The sequence below is a fragment of the Astyanax mexicanus genome, chromosome 2 (assembly GCF_023375975.1).
Source record: "Astyanax mexicanus isolate ESR-SI-001 chromosome 2, AstMex3_surface, whole genome shotgun sequence".
Lineage (NCBI taxonomy): Eukaryota > Metazoa > Chordata > Actinopteri > Characiformes > Acestrorhamphidae > Astyanax > Astyanax mexicanus.
Genome location: NC_064409.1, coordinates 70,527,753 through 70,544,077, shown reverse-complemented (window position 1 = coordinate 70,544,077; position 16,325 = coordinate 70,527,753). Strand labels below are relative to the sequence as shown.

The following is a 16,325-nucleotide window of genomic DNA, read 5'->3' as shown; positions in this document are numbered from 1 at the left end:
CTCTCTCTCCCTCTCTCTTTCTCTCTCTCTCTCTCTCTCTCTCCCTCCCTCTCTCTCTCTCTCTCTCTCTCTCTCTCTCTCCCTCCCTCTCTCTCTTTCTCTCTCTCTTTCTCTCTCTCATTGTCCTTTTGTAGCCATCTGTGAATGATTCTCAGAATTGCTCCTCTGGGTTTGATTGCTGGAAGGACGCTGACCACAGCAGTGCAGAGAGATGTAGGTACAGTCTGTATGAGCTGAATGAGATTCTATAGGACAATAGTCAGTTTTCCAGGAATGTAATCAGTGTACATTTACATACATTTACATGGTAATGCTCTGCTTCTTGAATTCACATCAGTTTTATTGTGCTCTTCATTTTGTTGTATGGATTTTTGTTGAAAGATGCTGCATTTACACACTCACAGTGTGATGGCTACTTTGCATTGAGACCAACACTGAGACTGACATTGAATATTCACCATTAACCTTATATGATGCAGTCAGGACAGATGGGCATTTTCAAACAGATAACAGAGTTATTAAGCTCAGTTCTGGCGTACTGTATGTTGTTGATCCTACTTGAAGTCATTATTAACTTGGTGGAATTTTTCCTAGTTTTTTTTTTTTTATTATTATTTCTGTCTAGTTTGAGAGCTTAAATATCAGGAATAAAAGCAAACACCCAGGTCTGCTGTAGTTATATAACAGGAATAACTAGATATTATCATGGATGTCTGATAACTGGATGTAGAAGCAATGTTTGTCTAAATCGAGGTGTTGTTATTTAGAATAAAGTAATAGAAATAGTTTTAACATAGATCACAATTAAAAGAAAATAACTCACAGATAAACATTCAAAAAGCAATAATTTCAACAAACTATTAGGCATAATTCTGAAAAATCTCAAGAAAATAGGTCACTAGTTTTATACAATCTCAAGAAATTCAAAAAGTCATGAACTTTACAATTTCAGGATATTTAGTTCTAACAAAAGCTCAGAAGAAGAATTCATGATTTTGACAAAATCTCAAAAACTTAGTCCTGATTTTGAAAATAATATTATACATAGTGGTATATAGTGGAACCTTCAATTCAGTTCAATTAAAATATTTAGAATAAAATTGTTAACATAAATCACAATTAAAAGAAAATAAGAAACAGAAACATAAAAAAATAATGATTTTAACAAAATATTGCCATAATTTTGACAAAATCTCAAGAAATTAAGTCACTTGCTTTATACAATCTCAAGTAATGAACTTTTAAATTTAGTCCTGATTTTTTAGAAAACAATATTAAGAATTATGTCATGAATTTGAAAAACAAAATATATAGTGGAACCTTCAATTCAATTCAATTAAATGTTTAGAATAAAATCATAGTTTTAAATGATTTTAAATAAGTCACTTGTTTTATACAATCTCATGAATTTTACATGATCATTTCAGTGTTGACAGTGTGTAGGTGGCTGTTTGATGTTTGTACAGTATATTATCTGTTGAGAAAGCTTGTATTGCTGTTATGAGTTTGACCGTGACTGAAGGAGACTGAAGGTAAATGTTCAGTGGACAGTAACCCTGTGTTCTGTTTACCCAGGCTGGCATCTGTTTGCGAACACACACATGTCAGACCTGACTGTGGGGTTAATTCTGCTGGGTGTGTCTCTGCTGGTGCTGTGCTCCTGTCTGATCCTCATCGTCAAAGTCCTCAACTCGGTCCTCAAAGGACAAGTGGCCAAAGTCATTCAGCTCATCATTAACACAGGTACGAATCACTGGAGAGTATATTGAGAGAACAAATATACAAACTGCGCAATTATGAACCTATATTGATTTTAGAAAAGCTGCCATAATATGGGTATGAAATACTGTTTTTATATTAAATGGTTCAAATGGTTCAAAGAAACCACTGAAAACTAAGTATGTTTAATTAAATATGTTCAATTACATGAATTACCGTATTTTTAGCACTATAAGGCATGCCAGATTATAATGCGCACTATCGTGTAATGTCTATTTTCTGGTCTATTTTCTGGTCTATTTTCATTCATAAGACACACTGTATTTCAAGGTGCATTATATTATAACACAAGAAAGGAACATGGGTGTCACTGAGTGGTGAGACCTGTAAAGCTAAGCTAGGTTCAGTAAACAAAACTGTATTTCTTAAAAAAAAAAAATAAATAAAAAAATTCTTTTATTTACAGTAAACTTAGATTTCCAGATTTTCAATAAGGCTAGCTGTGTGCCCAACAGAGGAACCCTGAATGTTGTGAGTAAGCCAGGGCGATATTAGCTAGATATTTGGCCCACATAGTTTGTTTTAACACGGTAAACGTGCAGACTACAGTCCCATATACTCACTTCTGTATGACAAAAGAGCTAACAAACATGGTTAGCAGCTAATGCTAATGCTGATCCAGCAGTGCTAGCCGGGGTTAGCAGCAGGCTACATGCCGCTAATACTTATCTCTGAACAGCAAAAGAGCTAGCACTTAGCGCAGTTAGCTGATATGCTAATGCTGCTCCAGCCTCAGTGCTTGGAAAACTAAACAGAAACTCCTGTATAACGCTGAACTTCAGCAGAGTGGCTTTACTGCTCCTTAATACCTGACTGGTAAAATTTATACAGAAGGCGCATCGGATTAAAAGATGCACTGATGATTTTTGGGGAAATTAAAGGATTAAAAATGCGCCTTGTATTGCAAAAAATATGATATATTTGGCACATACCTCATTTAGGCTTGGGTCAAGAATTTCTTTATTTTCCTTCTCCAATGTCACCAGTTACACTGGCATAAAAACAACCCCCAACATGATGCCACCACCACCAGGCTTAACAAAATACCTTACTGTTACATCTACAAACATGCTTCTTTATTTTACATTTGACCAGATTTTCTTTTTTACTGTGGTTAGCTGAACTTTACAACTTTAGCTTAGACTGAAGGCTTCTTGAACAGAAGTTTCTCAGTCAATGGCAAATCAAAAATTGCATGAATGTAGACAGTGAAACTTGTGTTCCAGCAACTTTTAGCTCATGAAAGGTCAGTTCCTTGGTGGTTCCTGACCATCTGAACCAATTTTGTCTCGCTAAAGGCTTCATCTAGATTTTTCCAGGGGGCTACACCTCCCATGAAGCTCTACATATGTGATATATAGTTGCTGAACTGAAGATTTATGTGTTAAATCTGATTAACACTCTCAAACACACCCTTTTTATATAAGTAAAGAAAAACTAACAGATGTAATCAATTATTATCACTAGCAGGAAGTTCAGAGACCTTGAAAAGTATCTATGTATAAGTTTGTCACTGTGTTAATTTCAGAAAGCCACACTCATTTCTATTTTTTTGACATTTTAGCCATTTCTGTAGCTATTGGTCTACCTGGCTGCCAACCTGCCTGCCTGTAAATATTATTCATATGTATTTTTAGGTGTTTGATGCATCATGCACTGTGTATGTGTTTTCTTCTGCCCAGATTTCCCCTACCCGTTCAGCTGGCTGGCAGGATATCTAGCCATGTTCATCGGAGCAGGAATGACGTTCTTAGTTCAGAGCAGTTCCGTCTTCACCTCTGCCATGACGCCACTTATTGGTAAGTCCATAAAAAATGATCTCTCTCATGTGGAAGGGTTCTATGAATGGTTTTAATTTGGGTATATTTTCTGACCATACAGGCTAGCTACTAACACTCCAGTGTTATTTTGTATAAAACAAATTTGAGCACACTTAATAATTATTCGTTTGGACCCCCACATTTGACATAAAATATTAATTCACCCAGCTATGTTCTATTGTGATGAAGTATTAGAAGTAAGCTTTGCCTTATTCTTGGTTGATGATCAATTGTTTGCAATATTTGCTCCCACTCTGGACACAATGGACATAAGAAAATTCTATACAAAGAAACAAATAAATTAAAAGTTAATTATGATTTCCCCACAGGACAGATTTTATTTTTCAGTGGAAATGTTAGTGCAGGTCACTGTTAGGAGATCAGTCAGCTAGCATAAAACATATGTAAGCTATCATTTCATCCAAATTCAGTGACGACAAATATTGATTGGTTTTCAAATTAAAGATGCTTCTGATGCCCCTGATTTTATATGATTGAAACATAAAACACCAGAAAAGACTGTCAGCCAAATCCATTTTAATGCACAGTGTTAACCATTCATCTAATCCACCAGCCCCTTAAGAGCTTCTCTTTGCTATGAACACTGAACACTTTCTGGCCATTCTGTGGACAGAATCTGACCAGTGATAAACGGGATAGAGCAGGACCTGATAAACTGAGTAACATTTGGCTGGAGTGTAGGAGTACAGGGTAAGGGTTATTAATAATGTGCTATTAATATACAATGTAGGGGTTTCTTGTCACGATGGATAGGACGAACGTAAGTGCAGATTTAAGATTTATTCAAACAAACAAGATTTACAAAAGCAAAGCTGAAAACAAACACGGGTAACGCAAACAACTCATAAAAAAGAGTGTGATGATTACTTTAACAGAGACAAAACTAAGACGAGGCAAAACTAAAAATACAAGAAATTCTATGGCTGGAACAAAACTGGAATCTAAGACTAAACAATTTGACATGCAAACCATGGAATCTATGGAAGACTAGGACAACTGACCTGAAAAACGCAACCTCTAATGCACATAAACTAAGAACACAAAGCACCAAAGGTACAAGGACCCAAAAGACTCGACAAGAAAACTCTCAAACAAAGGGGCTTGTAAACACGAGGAGAGTGTGGAACACCTGGGACTAGAATCAAGGGGGCGGGGTTACAAACAAGACACCAGGTGACAACACTAATGGCTAGGGCGGGGCTAGGGCAGAGACAATTACAAAGCAAAGCCATGTGCTCCAGGAGCACATAGGGAGGTAAACAAAACAAGGAAAAAGAGGCAAGAGCAGAAAGGACCAAACAAGGGAACACTCAAAACAGACATAATAAGGTGTGACATTTCTAATAAAGTGGGCAGCAAGAGGAAACTCCACAATGGCCTTTTTTTAATAAATTTTTAATAAAATGGCCATTGTGTAAAACTACAACGTAGGTCATTTTAATAAGGTGACCAGTGAGCAAATATTCAAATGATATATTTTTAATCCACATACATCAATTTAAAAAGTGATTTTTAAGATTTTGAGTTTACACAGATAAGTGTAAGTAAATATGACTCTGTAGTAATAGTAATTACTCAAACATCTGCACAATATTACATAACAGCTTCAAGGGACTCTTTACAGAGCCACAGAAAACACTGGCTTTAATTAAAAAATAAGCAGAAGAACTGGCTCTGGGTACAAAACAACATTTCCAACGTCTGCACACTCTCTTTTTCATTTGTGGGTTTGAGACATGAACAGAAGATAAGTGGAGGGATATAATTATCTGGCACAGGGCATTAGTTGAGATACACTCATTATCATTATATGGATGTAAAAAGAGGGAAAGGGAAAAACACTCTGAAAGGAAGTGTTGGAGTGCTATGCTATTCAGAAGGAATATAACGGTTCAGTTACACGGGAAACAATACATGGAAATATCCAATAGGTCTGGTGATGTCACTGGATATGGCATAGTTTCTTTGTCTGCGAGGCAAGCAGTATGTAGAAGAGCGTTGTCCTGTTGAAGTAGGGAAAGGTATGGCCACTGTGTGTCGAAATAAAAAAATAAAAAAGTGCCTGTGAAAAAAGACAGAAGATTATCTGTCATCTTACAAAATTGTTCCCCATGCACCTTCTGATACCAGGCCTTCTGGATGTGTCAAAAGTAGGTGTACCTGCAATTTTGAGATGCTACATGTCAATCTGGAGCAACGACAAGTGTATAATCATCATCATTGTGGGGAAAAAGAGAAATAAAAGCTGTTTTACTTGGAATATTTGTGCTCACCAGGTCCAAAGTTCAGAATTCAGCTAAAGCATCAATCTAAGTAAACAGTAAATAGTGAATATTTGATGATGAAAGAGTTTCAAAGGTGTAATTTAATGAACTCGCTCCATAAACAGCCTCAGTTACTATTTAAGCTTCGGTATTTCCCAATGAACGCGAACAAAGTTCAAGGAACAGAGCTGGAGGAGGCCTCAGAAGCCTGCATGCTAATGGATGTTAAATATTGACTGAGTCAAGACCTGTGTATCACCCCCAATTATCGCTCACTCTCATATTATGTGACTCAATTATTGTATTACTCTCAGCCTTGACTTGCTGACTGCTGGATAATCATGCCTCTTATTAACTTTGAAGTCGGAGAGATTGGCCGGCACGTCTTCGAGCTGGAGTTTACCACAGCGGTCATTATTTATTAAATCTGTACGGAGCGCTGTTGGACTCTGAGGTTTTAATTGTTAACAGGAGCATCTGCTCTGCCAAGAGGACTGGAACTCGCTGACCCCCGTCTCACAGCTTCTAACGCAATCATTAAGCCAACAACACGACTGGCACTGAGCCAAGCAGAACCACGATACGCCTTAAAAAAAAAGGAACCGGTGAAAGAAAAAAGCAGAGATGATGAATGAAAGTGAATTAATTAAAATGTTTCTTCAGGGTCTCCCTCTTAAAAAGTGTTTTGCTGCAGTTGAATTTGAAATTGAAGAAATAAAAATAATGACCATTCTAATTAACACAGGACTTTTAGCTATCTTTCTCAGTTATTCTCATTTTGAGTGAAGCAACTAAGCATTTACCAACATTCTCACTACAACAATATGTTAAATCTCTATTTAATTGTAATTTAGTATCATCCTCTGTATTGTCGCCAATGCAATTAGTGTTATTCCTTGTTGAACCATCACTATCAGTGGTGGGTCTAACAGTGCATTTACACTGCTCCGTCGCGTCAGCGCACATGGTCGCACTGCCCCCCTCCAACTGGTCGCATGTGGGCGTGACAAAGGCATTCCCTGCCTCGTCCAATTAAATCGTTCTAATAAATTTAAATGCTTTTATACAAGCTATTATTATTTTCTATAAATTTCAAAACTATAAATGTGTATTAATAAATATAAATGTTTGATTTAGCTTTATTACACTGTCTAGTGAGCAGAATATAGGCTAACAAAAGCAAACCTATCCAATTAAATTATATATTAATATTTTAAAAAGCCACTAGAGACCCCAACAATCTCTGCAGCCTTTCTCCTTACTGTATTACTGTGATCAGAGTCCCTGTAAATCAGCAGGGTTTTAATATATGATGCAGGACAGCCTGAAACTTCTCTTCCAGGCTTCTCTGGACGTTTGAAAGCGGAACTAAATGTTTTTAGACACTGCGCTGCAGACACGTATCAGGCGAACACCTGCTCTCTGATTGGATAGATGCATCGGGTTGGACGGGTCGCGTCTTCCCATTGAAAATGAATGGGATCCGTCGCTGTGCGTTGTTGCGACGGAGCAGTGTAAATGCACCGTAAGGTGATCAGGGCCCCTAGGCTACACTTTGAATGGGCTCCCCATCCCAAACACACACACATACACACACAATTGCTATTTGTGTTAATTACATAAATCACTTAAAAGTATTTGTTTATAATTGTATTAATCACAACAATATTCTGTGATTATTCAAAAATAAAATTACGATTTATTTTTAGGCATATCTCAGTTTTGATGATTTTTAAATTAAAATATTTACATTTTATCCTGAGAGTCTTCAGCACACACCTCACAAACCTGATCCACATCTAATATTTAATTAAAGAGTCCCGCATGCCATATGGAATGATGGTACAAAAGTTGGCTAGTTGTAGTCTCTGGAGATTTCACACCAGACCAAAATGTTAAATTATTGGTTAAGAGATGGGTCACTGCTGACAGTGCTGGTTTAAACATTGGTGCATCACAACGCTCTGCCTCATGTGGCCAGAGTGTGCAGACAGTTCCTGGTTGATGAAGGCATTGATGCTGTTGACTGGCCCTCATGTTCCCCAGACTGGAACCCAATGGAGAGCCTCTGGGGCTTTATGTGTCCGTGCATGATCTTGTGATGATGCAGGATCTGTCCACATACTGTCCAGAAGCTCACAGAAGCTCTGATCCCGGACATTGCTGGGAGTGAGTGCAGGCACGTCATGGCCGTGCACACTACTGAGTAATATTATGGGATATCGTGATGAAATTTTGAGGATTGGATGAGCCTATGATTTCAATATTTAAGTTTGATTTTGAGTATGAGTGGTCCAAACATACATGGGTTGATTATTTTGGTTTCCATTAACAATCCACATGTCACTTTGTTCTCTTTATGCATTAAACAATGTATATCAGTAAATAATTTTGACTGGAATATTTCTTTTATATTCTGTTATATTAGAAGTGTTCCTATATATATATATTTTAAATCTAGATATTTAATTCAACACATGTAAATCAAAGTAAAACATGTGAAACAAATGAATTCTAAATGCATCCAATGTAAATATATCTGGTGCTACTTATGTGTTTGAATTCTACCAGTCAGATCATAAGGAGCAGTAAAGCCTCTCCGCTTAAGTACAGTGTTATACAAGAGCTTCAGTGAAGTTTCTCCAGCACCAAGGCTGGAGCAGTATTAGCATTAGCTGCTAACCACAGTCCTAGCTCTTTTGCCATTCAAAGGAGATTATGGCAGACTGCATTATTAGACTGATTATGGCAGGTTACTGTGTTAAAACAAGATACATAGGAAGAACCGCTAGCTGATAGCGCCCTGGTTTACCAGAACCCTCAGCTTCAAACCATGCTGTTGAAAATATTGGAAATCTAAGCTTTCTGAAAATAAATGGAAGCGCTTTACGCACCCAAATAAACAGTTTTCAGGAGAGAAATCTGTGTAGATTGACTTCCAGCGCTCGTTTGACTGAAATATATATATCTATATATATATATTTTTTAAATGACAGTTTCCCATTAGAAGGGAAACATGGTGACACCCTTGTTCCTTACTATTGTTGCTTAAAATGTGCTTTATAATCTGTAAAATACAGTATATACGGGTGCATGTCTGCTCATAGTCCTGAGTGCTGTATTCTTGTTTTTCTGGCTGATGCAGGGCTTGGAGTGATCACACTGGAGAGGGCATACCCTTTAACACTGGGCTCCAACATCGGAACAACCACCACAGCCATCCTTGCCGCTCTGGCCAGTCCAGGAGACAAGCTGCCCTCTGCCTGCCAGGTAAGAGCAGAGAGAAGTGGAGAGATTTAGGCTCTTGGGAATTCTGCCCACTTTGGGCATTTTTCTCAGACACAGCTTCAGCTTGGAATCATTTACAGTCTGTGTGGATATTTTTTACTCTAACACCAGACTTGAGTTCTGTCCAGCAGGATGAGTCATTTAAAGATCCTGCATAACGGCCATGTTTCATCAGAACAGGTTTATTTTTGAAGAACCCCATCCTAACAACAAAAACAACAACACATTTTTGTCGTGCAAAATCCTGTAAACCCAATAATATCTGTACTGTTCATACAAAGAATTAACAATTTGGAAAATTGTTTTAATATACCATGTGGACAAAATTATTGAGACATCTGTTTGGTTATTGTTTCTTCCAAAATGAGTGGGTATTAAAACAGTTTATTCTGCTTTTGTTGGAGTAACTGTTTTTCGAGCACCCCCTATTCCCCTCTAGCCCACACATGGCATTAGGTATGGTGCCAATAGATGTATATTTATCTAAACCTATTGGCAGAATCAGTTGGTAATTGGCATTACTTTTTTACAGGTATTATTCAAGCTGGGTTCATGTGTGCATTTGCACATCTCTGTCAGCAATGGATGCTACATAATGTAGCCAAATGCATGAATTATAAGTGATGTGTGCTAATATTTGGTTATGTATTGGATATTGCTGCTGTCCAATAAAAAAAACAAGTCTCATTTTTGTCGATTTTAAGTTTACTGCATAATTTTACATTGTGTCAAAATTTCTTGAGGAATGAACCAATAGAAATTCTCCAAACTTACCTGAAAATAACCTGACTTTTTTTTATTGTCGTCCAAAGTAAGAAGGTTTTATATATCTCTTCTGTAAAGTTACTTTTTTTTTAAGAGATGCATGTTTTTTCTTTTCATTGGACAGGGACAGTATGCCATTCATTTTTTTAAGATATGCAAATAACACACATTACTATCCATAGGTTTTACTGCGTTAAAGCACTTTATTTGAATCCACAGGTAAATTTAGATTAAATTTAGATTTTCCTTGTGAAAACTCCAGATAACATTAAAACAGTTGATCTTTAAATACAGTAAATCTGAACTAGATTTTCTCATTTTTAAGACATTAGTGCGATTTTAATTTAATGAATTTACTGAATCGAGTATTGATATGGTGAAAACTATAAATAATGCTGAACTCCCAGGAGGAGAGCTTTGGAGGCGTTTTAATGAACACAGTGATGTAAAATCACTACTTTCTATTTGAATATTATTATTGTTTTTTCTTATATTAGTGTGTTTTGCTGAGTAAACAAACATTTTGGGGGCAGTTTCTCAGACAGGGATTAAGCCTAATCTTAGACTGCACAGCATTTTGAATAGAGATTTTCCATTTAAATTAAAATATAGTTTCCGACCAGGCTTAATCCCCATCTGGGAAATCAACCCTTATTGTGCTGATATAAGAATCTTCCTAGTGTCTGTTGCCCCAGTTTCTCTCTCAAAGGTTTTACATACATTTTTCAGTAGCTACAGTCTGAATCTCTCTCAATCTGAGTTTAATTCTGTAACTGACTATAACATCCCATAAACAACACTAGAAAGAGGAGGCAGCCCTGCGGATACTTGAAGCCTGTGTGACAGTTATCCCCTGTGTCGACAGACGACAGCACAGTCCTCTTCACAAAGCTGCCGAGAGAGAATTAAAGAGCCGTCCTGGACTTTTGAGGTCACAGCGATTATTCAGAATCTTTAACTATTGTAATTTATTACAGCAGAGGGACAGACTGAGCTTTACCAGGTCAAATTCAGGGGCAACAAAGAAAAAAGAAGAGGAGGAGTGACAGAGAGTAAAGGAGGGGGGGGCAGAGAGTGGGAGATTCGAGTGAGTGAAGACATTGAAAGGAAAATGTGAGAGAATACAGGATAAGAGAGTTGGAAGACGAGAGAGAAGAGAGAAAAAAGATTTAGACAGAGAGTAGAAAAAGAGAAGTAGAGAAAGAGAGGGAGAGTGAAAGGGAAATACATAAAGATAAGTACTTAAGAGAGCGCAGAGAGAGAAATAATGAGATGAATAGAGAGGGTGACAGGAAAAGAAAGAGGAAGTTAAATAGAGAGTAGAGAAAGATTGAATAAGAGGGAAAAGAGTAAGAAAACAAGATGTAGAGGGAAAAGAAGAAAAAGAGAGAGGAGTAGAGACAGAGAGAGAGTGAGATGTATAGAGAGGGTGAAATAAGAAAAGAGAAAGGTAGACAGATAGAGAGAAAGAGAGAGGAAGATAAATAGAGAGTGAAGAGAGGTGGAAGGAAAGGTCAGGGAATGAGAAAACAAGAGGAGACAGAAGGGAAATAGAAAGAGAGAGTGTGAAGAAAGAGAGACAGAGAGGAACGAGAGAGAATTTCACTATGGGATGAAGAGAGGAAAATGGATGGAGAGTGGGAAAAGAGAAGTGGAGTTGGAGTGAAAGAGAAGTACAGGGAAAAGAAGAGAGAGAGTGAGAGAAGTGCAGAAAGAGAAGGAGATTGTAGCAGAAAGAGGGGGGGGCAAGTCAGAAATAAGATGAGAGTATGTAGTAGAGAGCAGAGAGAGAGAGGAATTGGAGAAATAGAGAGCAAAAGGAGGGAGAGATGTATTGGTGGAGAGAAAAAGAAAAAGTGGGAGGTAGAAAGGAAAGGGAAAGAAATGGAGAGAGAGAGGAGTGCAGAAAGAGAAGGAAAGAGACAGAGAGGGGGAAAAAAGATTCAGGGGCCACAAAGAAAAAAGAGAAGAGGAGAGACAGAGTAAAGGGGAGGGGGGTCGTCGGCAGAGAGTGGGAGATTCGAGTGGAGAAATTGAAAGGAAAAGGTGTGAGACGTATAAGAAGCGAGAGTTGGAAAATGAGAGACGAGAGAAAAAAAGATTTACAGAGACAGTGAGAAAGAGAGGGAGAGTGAATGGGAAATACATAAAGATAGATACTTAAGAGAGAGCGCAGAAAGAGAGTGAGATCTATAGAGAGGGTGAAATAAGAAAAAAGAAAGGCAGATAGATAGAGAAAGAGAAGAAGATAAATAGAGAGTGAAGAGAGGTTAAAGAAAAGGTCAAGTAATGAGAAAACAAGAGGAGACAGAAGGGAAATAGAAAGAGAGAGTGTGAAGAAAGAGACAGAGGAACAAGAGAGAATTTTAGTGAGAGAAGTACATACAGAGAAAGGGATGTAGATAGTAAGTGGAGAAAGAGAGGCAGAGAGAAACACAATGGGATGGGTAGAGGAAAATGGATGGAGAGGGAGTTAAAGAGAAAGAGAAAAGGGAGATGTAGAGGGGGGGAGAGAGAGAGAGAGAGAGAGAGAGAGAGAGAGAGAGAGAGAGGAAAGGATAAGTCAGAAACAAGATGAGATTATGTAGTGGAGACTTAGAGAGAGGGAGATAGGAATTGGAGAAATAGAGAGCAAAAGAAGTGAGAAGTATTGGGGAGAGAAAAGGTAAGAGTGGGAGGCAAATAGAGAGGAAAGGGAAAAATAGAGTGAGAGATGAAAAGAGAAAGAAAGACAGACAGAAAGAAAGATTAAAGAGATAGAATGGGAGATGTTAGAATGCACCAAAGTGCATCTCAGTTATTTAAAAGACAAAAAACAGAAAAATGGTTAGGGGGAAAAAGGGTAAGAAAGACCCAAAGAAAGAGGGAGGAATCAAGGTGTTAAAGACTATGAAATTATTACCAAAGTGCACCTCTGTCATTTAGAAACAGAAAAAAGGGAGGGAGAGGAAGAAAAAGAGGTAGTGAATACTATATGAGTCAGCATGTCTCAGGAAATTGCACTTTTGTATCCAGAGAGCTAAAATTACAGCAGCTTATCAAAAATGCTGGGCGGAAAACATCATCACGCTCTGGGCAAATGAAAAATGCACCTGAAAGAGATGTTTACTTATTCATTTCTCCATCCTCTCCCTCAGATCGCTCTCTGCCACTTCTTCTTCAACGCGTTTGGGATTTTGCTGTGGTATCCGCTGCCGTTGACAAGATTACCCATTCGCATGGCCAGGGCGCTGGGCGAGCGGACGGCCAAGTACCGCTGGTTCGCCGTGCTCTACCTGCTGCTGTGCTTCCTGTTGCTTCCATCGCTCGTCTTCGGCCTGTCTCTCGCCGGCTGGCAGGCCATGGTGGGCGTGGGGGCACCTTTCGCCGGGGTTGCAACCTTCATCATCCTAGTGAACCTCCTGCAGACCCACAGCCCTCGCCACCTGCCCAGAAAACTGCGCAACTGGGACTTCCTGCCCACATGGATGCACTCCCTCAAACCTATGGACAAGCTCATCACCAGCACCACGGCCATGTGCTGCAGCCCTGCCCGGTCCCCTCCCACCACTGACCCAGAGGCCACCGGAGGACCTGACGCCACCGCGGTTAAGCCAGAATCAGTGGCGTCCAAGAGGAAAGCTCAACTCGCCTTCGACAACCCCATACTGTCCTATCAGGACGAGTCTCACACACAGCCACGAGTGTTCAAGCTGAAGGGTCTGGAGCGGTGCAATAGTACACCTCTGTAGAAGAGATAGATACCTCCAGTTACAGACCCACAGACTGTTGCCTGCTTACCAAAGTCAAAAAACGTCAACCATTGACATATTTCAGATCTGTGTGGACCTTTTAACACCTTGGTTTTAAAGCTGTGTATGTCCATGCCATCATGAGTACATTTGAGGGTACTGATGTCCATTCTTTGCCACATTTTGTAAAGCAAAATTATTTTATTATAAAGTGTATGTACATTTTTCTAAACTAATTTATGACATTTGTTGTTTGACATGATAAACTAACTTAATTACTAGTTTTCACACATTTGGTTGGTTTCTATGGCCCTAATAAGGTGAGTTTATTAACTTGAAACGTTTTCCCCCTCTGTTTGGTTTGGCTTCTCACTGGCACAAACCTAAATACACTAAAATATGCACCAATAAACTACGCAAGCACACTCCGTCCTCTGATTGGTCAGAGCTGTTTGGCGTTCATATTCAAGAACACTGTCCCGGCGGACAGTTCTGGTGGAAACAGGATAGTTGAGGTGTACATTGTATTCTGCCGTGATTTGGGCAGCCATGGTTTTATGTTTTTTGGATACAATCTGGGTTAGCACCCAAACATCCCTTTCAGACAGCTTCCTCTTGCGTCCACAGTTAATCCTGTTGGATGTGGTTGGTCCTTCTTGGTGGTATGCTGACATTACCCTGGATACCGTGGCACTTGATACATCACAAAGACTTGCTGTCTTGGTCACAGATGCTCCAGCAAGATGTGCACCAACAATTTGTCCTCTTTTGAACTTAGGACTCCCCCTATCACTAGTGATGCACCAACACCAGGAGGGTGAAGACTAACACATGCCTCCGCCGATACATGTGAAGTCACTGCCTCTTTTTGAACCGCTGCTGATGCAGCATTGCTGAGTAGCATCACAGCGCACTTGGAGAAAAGTGTAGCAACTCAGTTCTGATACATCAACTCACAAATGCCTTGTGCTGATCGACATCACCCTTTGGAGTGATGAGAGGAGAGAGCGCCATCTACCCACCCAGAGAGAGCAAGACTTATTGTGCTCTCATGAACAGGATTCGAACCGGCGGACCACTCAGAACTGCTGGACCACTCAGAGCCCCAACTATGTTGTTTTTTAAAACATCATAAATCTAATTAAATTAGAAATAAGCAGGTATTTTTCAAAAAATTTATAGCTTGAAATGATCAATGTTTACATTTACATTTAAAAATTTTTTTGAAACGGTAAAAATGGGGCTTTAATGAAGTGGGTGTTGTCTACATTAATCTCACTCCAGTTTTAATCTTTGGTTTCTCTTAGGTGCTTTATTTGGTGGTTTGAGTGATTGGATTAATCACTTTTGGATCAACGTTGCACTAAAATATTTCCAAGGCTAAAATTAGGGTAGATCTATAATCTTGATTTATACCTTGGAAACTTTCCAAATACAGCTCTGGAAAAAATAAGAGATTTTGCTAGTTATAGGTATATGTTTGAGTAAAATAAACATTATTTATTTATTCTATAAACTACAGACAACATTTCTCCCAAATTCCAAATAAAAATATTGTAATTTAGAGATTTTATTTGCAGAAAATGAGAAATGGCTGAAATAACAAAAAGGATGCAGAGCTTAGGCCTCAAATAATACAAAAAAAAAAAAAACAAGTTCATATTCATACATTTTTAAGAGTTCAGAAATCAATCTAATTTTATATTTGGTGGAATAACCCTGGTTTTTAATCAGTTTTTATGCATCTTGGCATGTTCTCCTCCACCAGTCTTACACACTGCTTTTGGATAACTTTATGCCACTCCTGATGCAAACATTCAAGCAGTTCAGCTTGGTTTGATGGCTTGTGATCATCCATCTTCCTCTTGATTATATTCCAGGGGGTTTCAATTTGGTAAAATCAAAGAAACTCATCATTTCATTTCATTTTTGAGTGGTCTTTTTTCAGAGCTGTATTTTTTGAACAAATATTGTTTGTACTAAATTGATTAATTTCTTTTTTGTTGTTAGAGTACATTAAAAAAGGACTAATAATTTGGAATCAATACACAATATTGACAAAAGTACTGGGAAACCTATTCTGTTAAAGGGTGTTAAAAAAGAGTTTATTCAGCTTTTGTTGGAGTAACTGCCCTGCCACTGTATAAAAGTGCACTTGAAATGATTTAATTTACATTTTAATGAATGTATTATGCAGAAATGTCGATCTATCCACATCTCATAAACTGATTTATAGAACAGTTTGAGGGTTAGGTTTGCATGTTTTGGCAGATATTTTAGCCTCAGCGTGTAGCTCCAGGTTCCAGAAGCTGGGCTTCCTATAAACAGTGTATTAGTGGATCTTATCCTGGAGCGAGTGTGTGTATTATCATAAACGCTGAGCGGACAGGGCTGCCTCAGCTGCAGTGATTGTGCATCAGTAAGCCTGGCCTGCATCGTTCAAAACTCAGCTAGCAGGAGGAGAACGTGCCTGGTGTGTAAAGCACACGTGGAAAAGTTTCAGATAAGATCTGTACAGCTGAAAGCTCACTGTGTAGCACTCCAGCATCTGACATCAAGAGAGAGTGCTGGAGTGGAGGTTTAATTTAAACTGGGTTTTCCAGAAAGACAAAATATTAAACTAAGAAAAAAATCCCCATAAATTTCAGGCTTTTAAT

The 16,325-nt window shown here is 38.5% G+C and overlaps 1 protein-coding gene across 1 annotated transcript in view; it reads left to right on the top strand.

The window, feature by feature from the left end:
• Positions 1 to 15,589, top strand: part of slc34a1a (solute carrier family 34 member 1a) — a 39,766-nt gene extending 24,177 nt beyond the window's left edge. Inside the window, exons 9-13 of the mRNA XM_022672030.2 lie at positions 135 to 213; positions 1,576 to 1,743; positions 3,462 to 3,578; positions 9,030 to 9,154; positions 13,075 to 15,589. Coding sequence (XP_022527751.1) covers positions 135 to 213; positions 1,576 to 1,743; positions 3,462 to 3,578; positions 9,030 to 9,154; positions 13,075 to 13,668 — 1,083 coding nt within the window. The 3' untranslated portion in view covers positions 13,669 to 15,589. The remainder of the gene's footprint in view (positions 1 to 134; positions 214 to 1,575; positions 1,744 to 3,461; positions 3,579 to 9,029; positions 9,155 to 13,074) is intronic.
• The last annotated feature ends 736 nt before the right edge of the window (positions 15,590 to 16,325 follow it).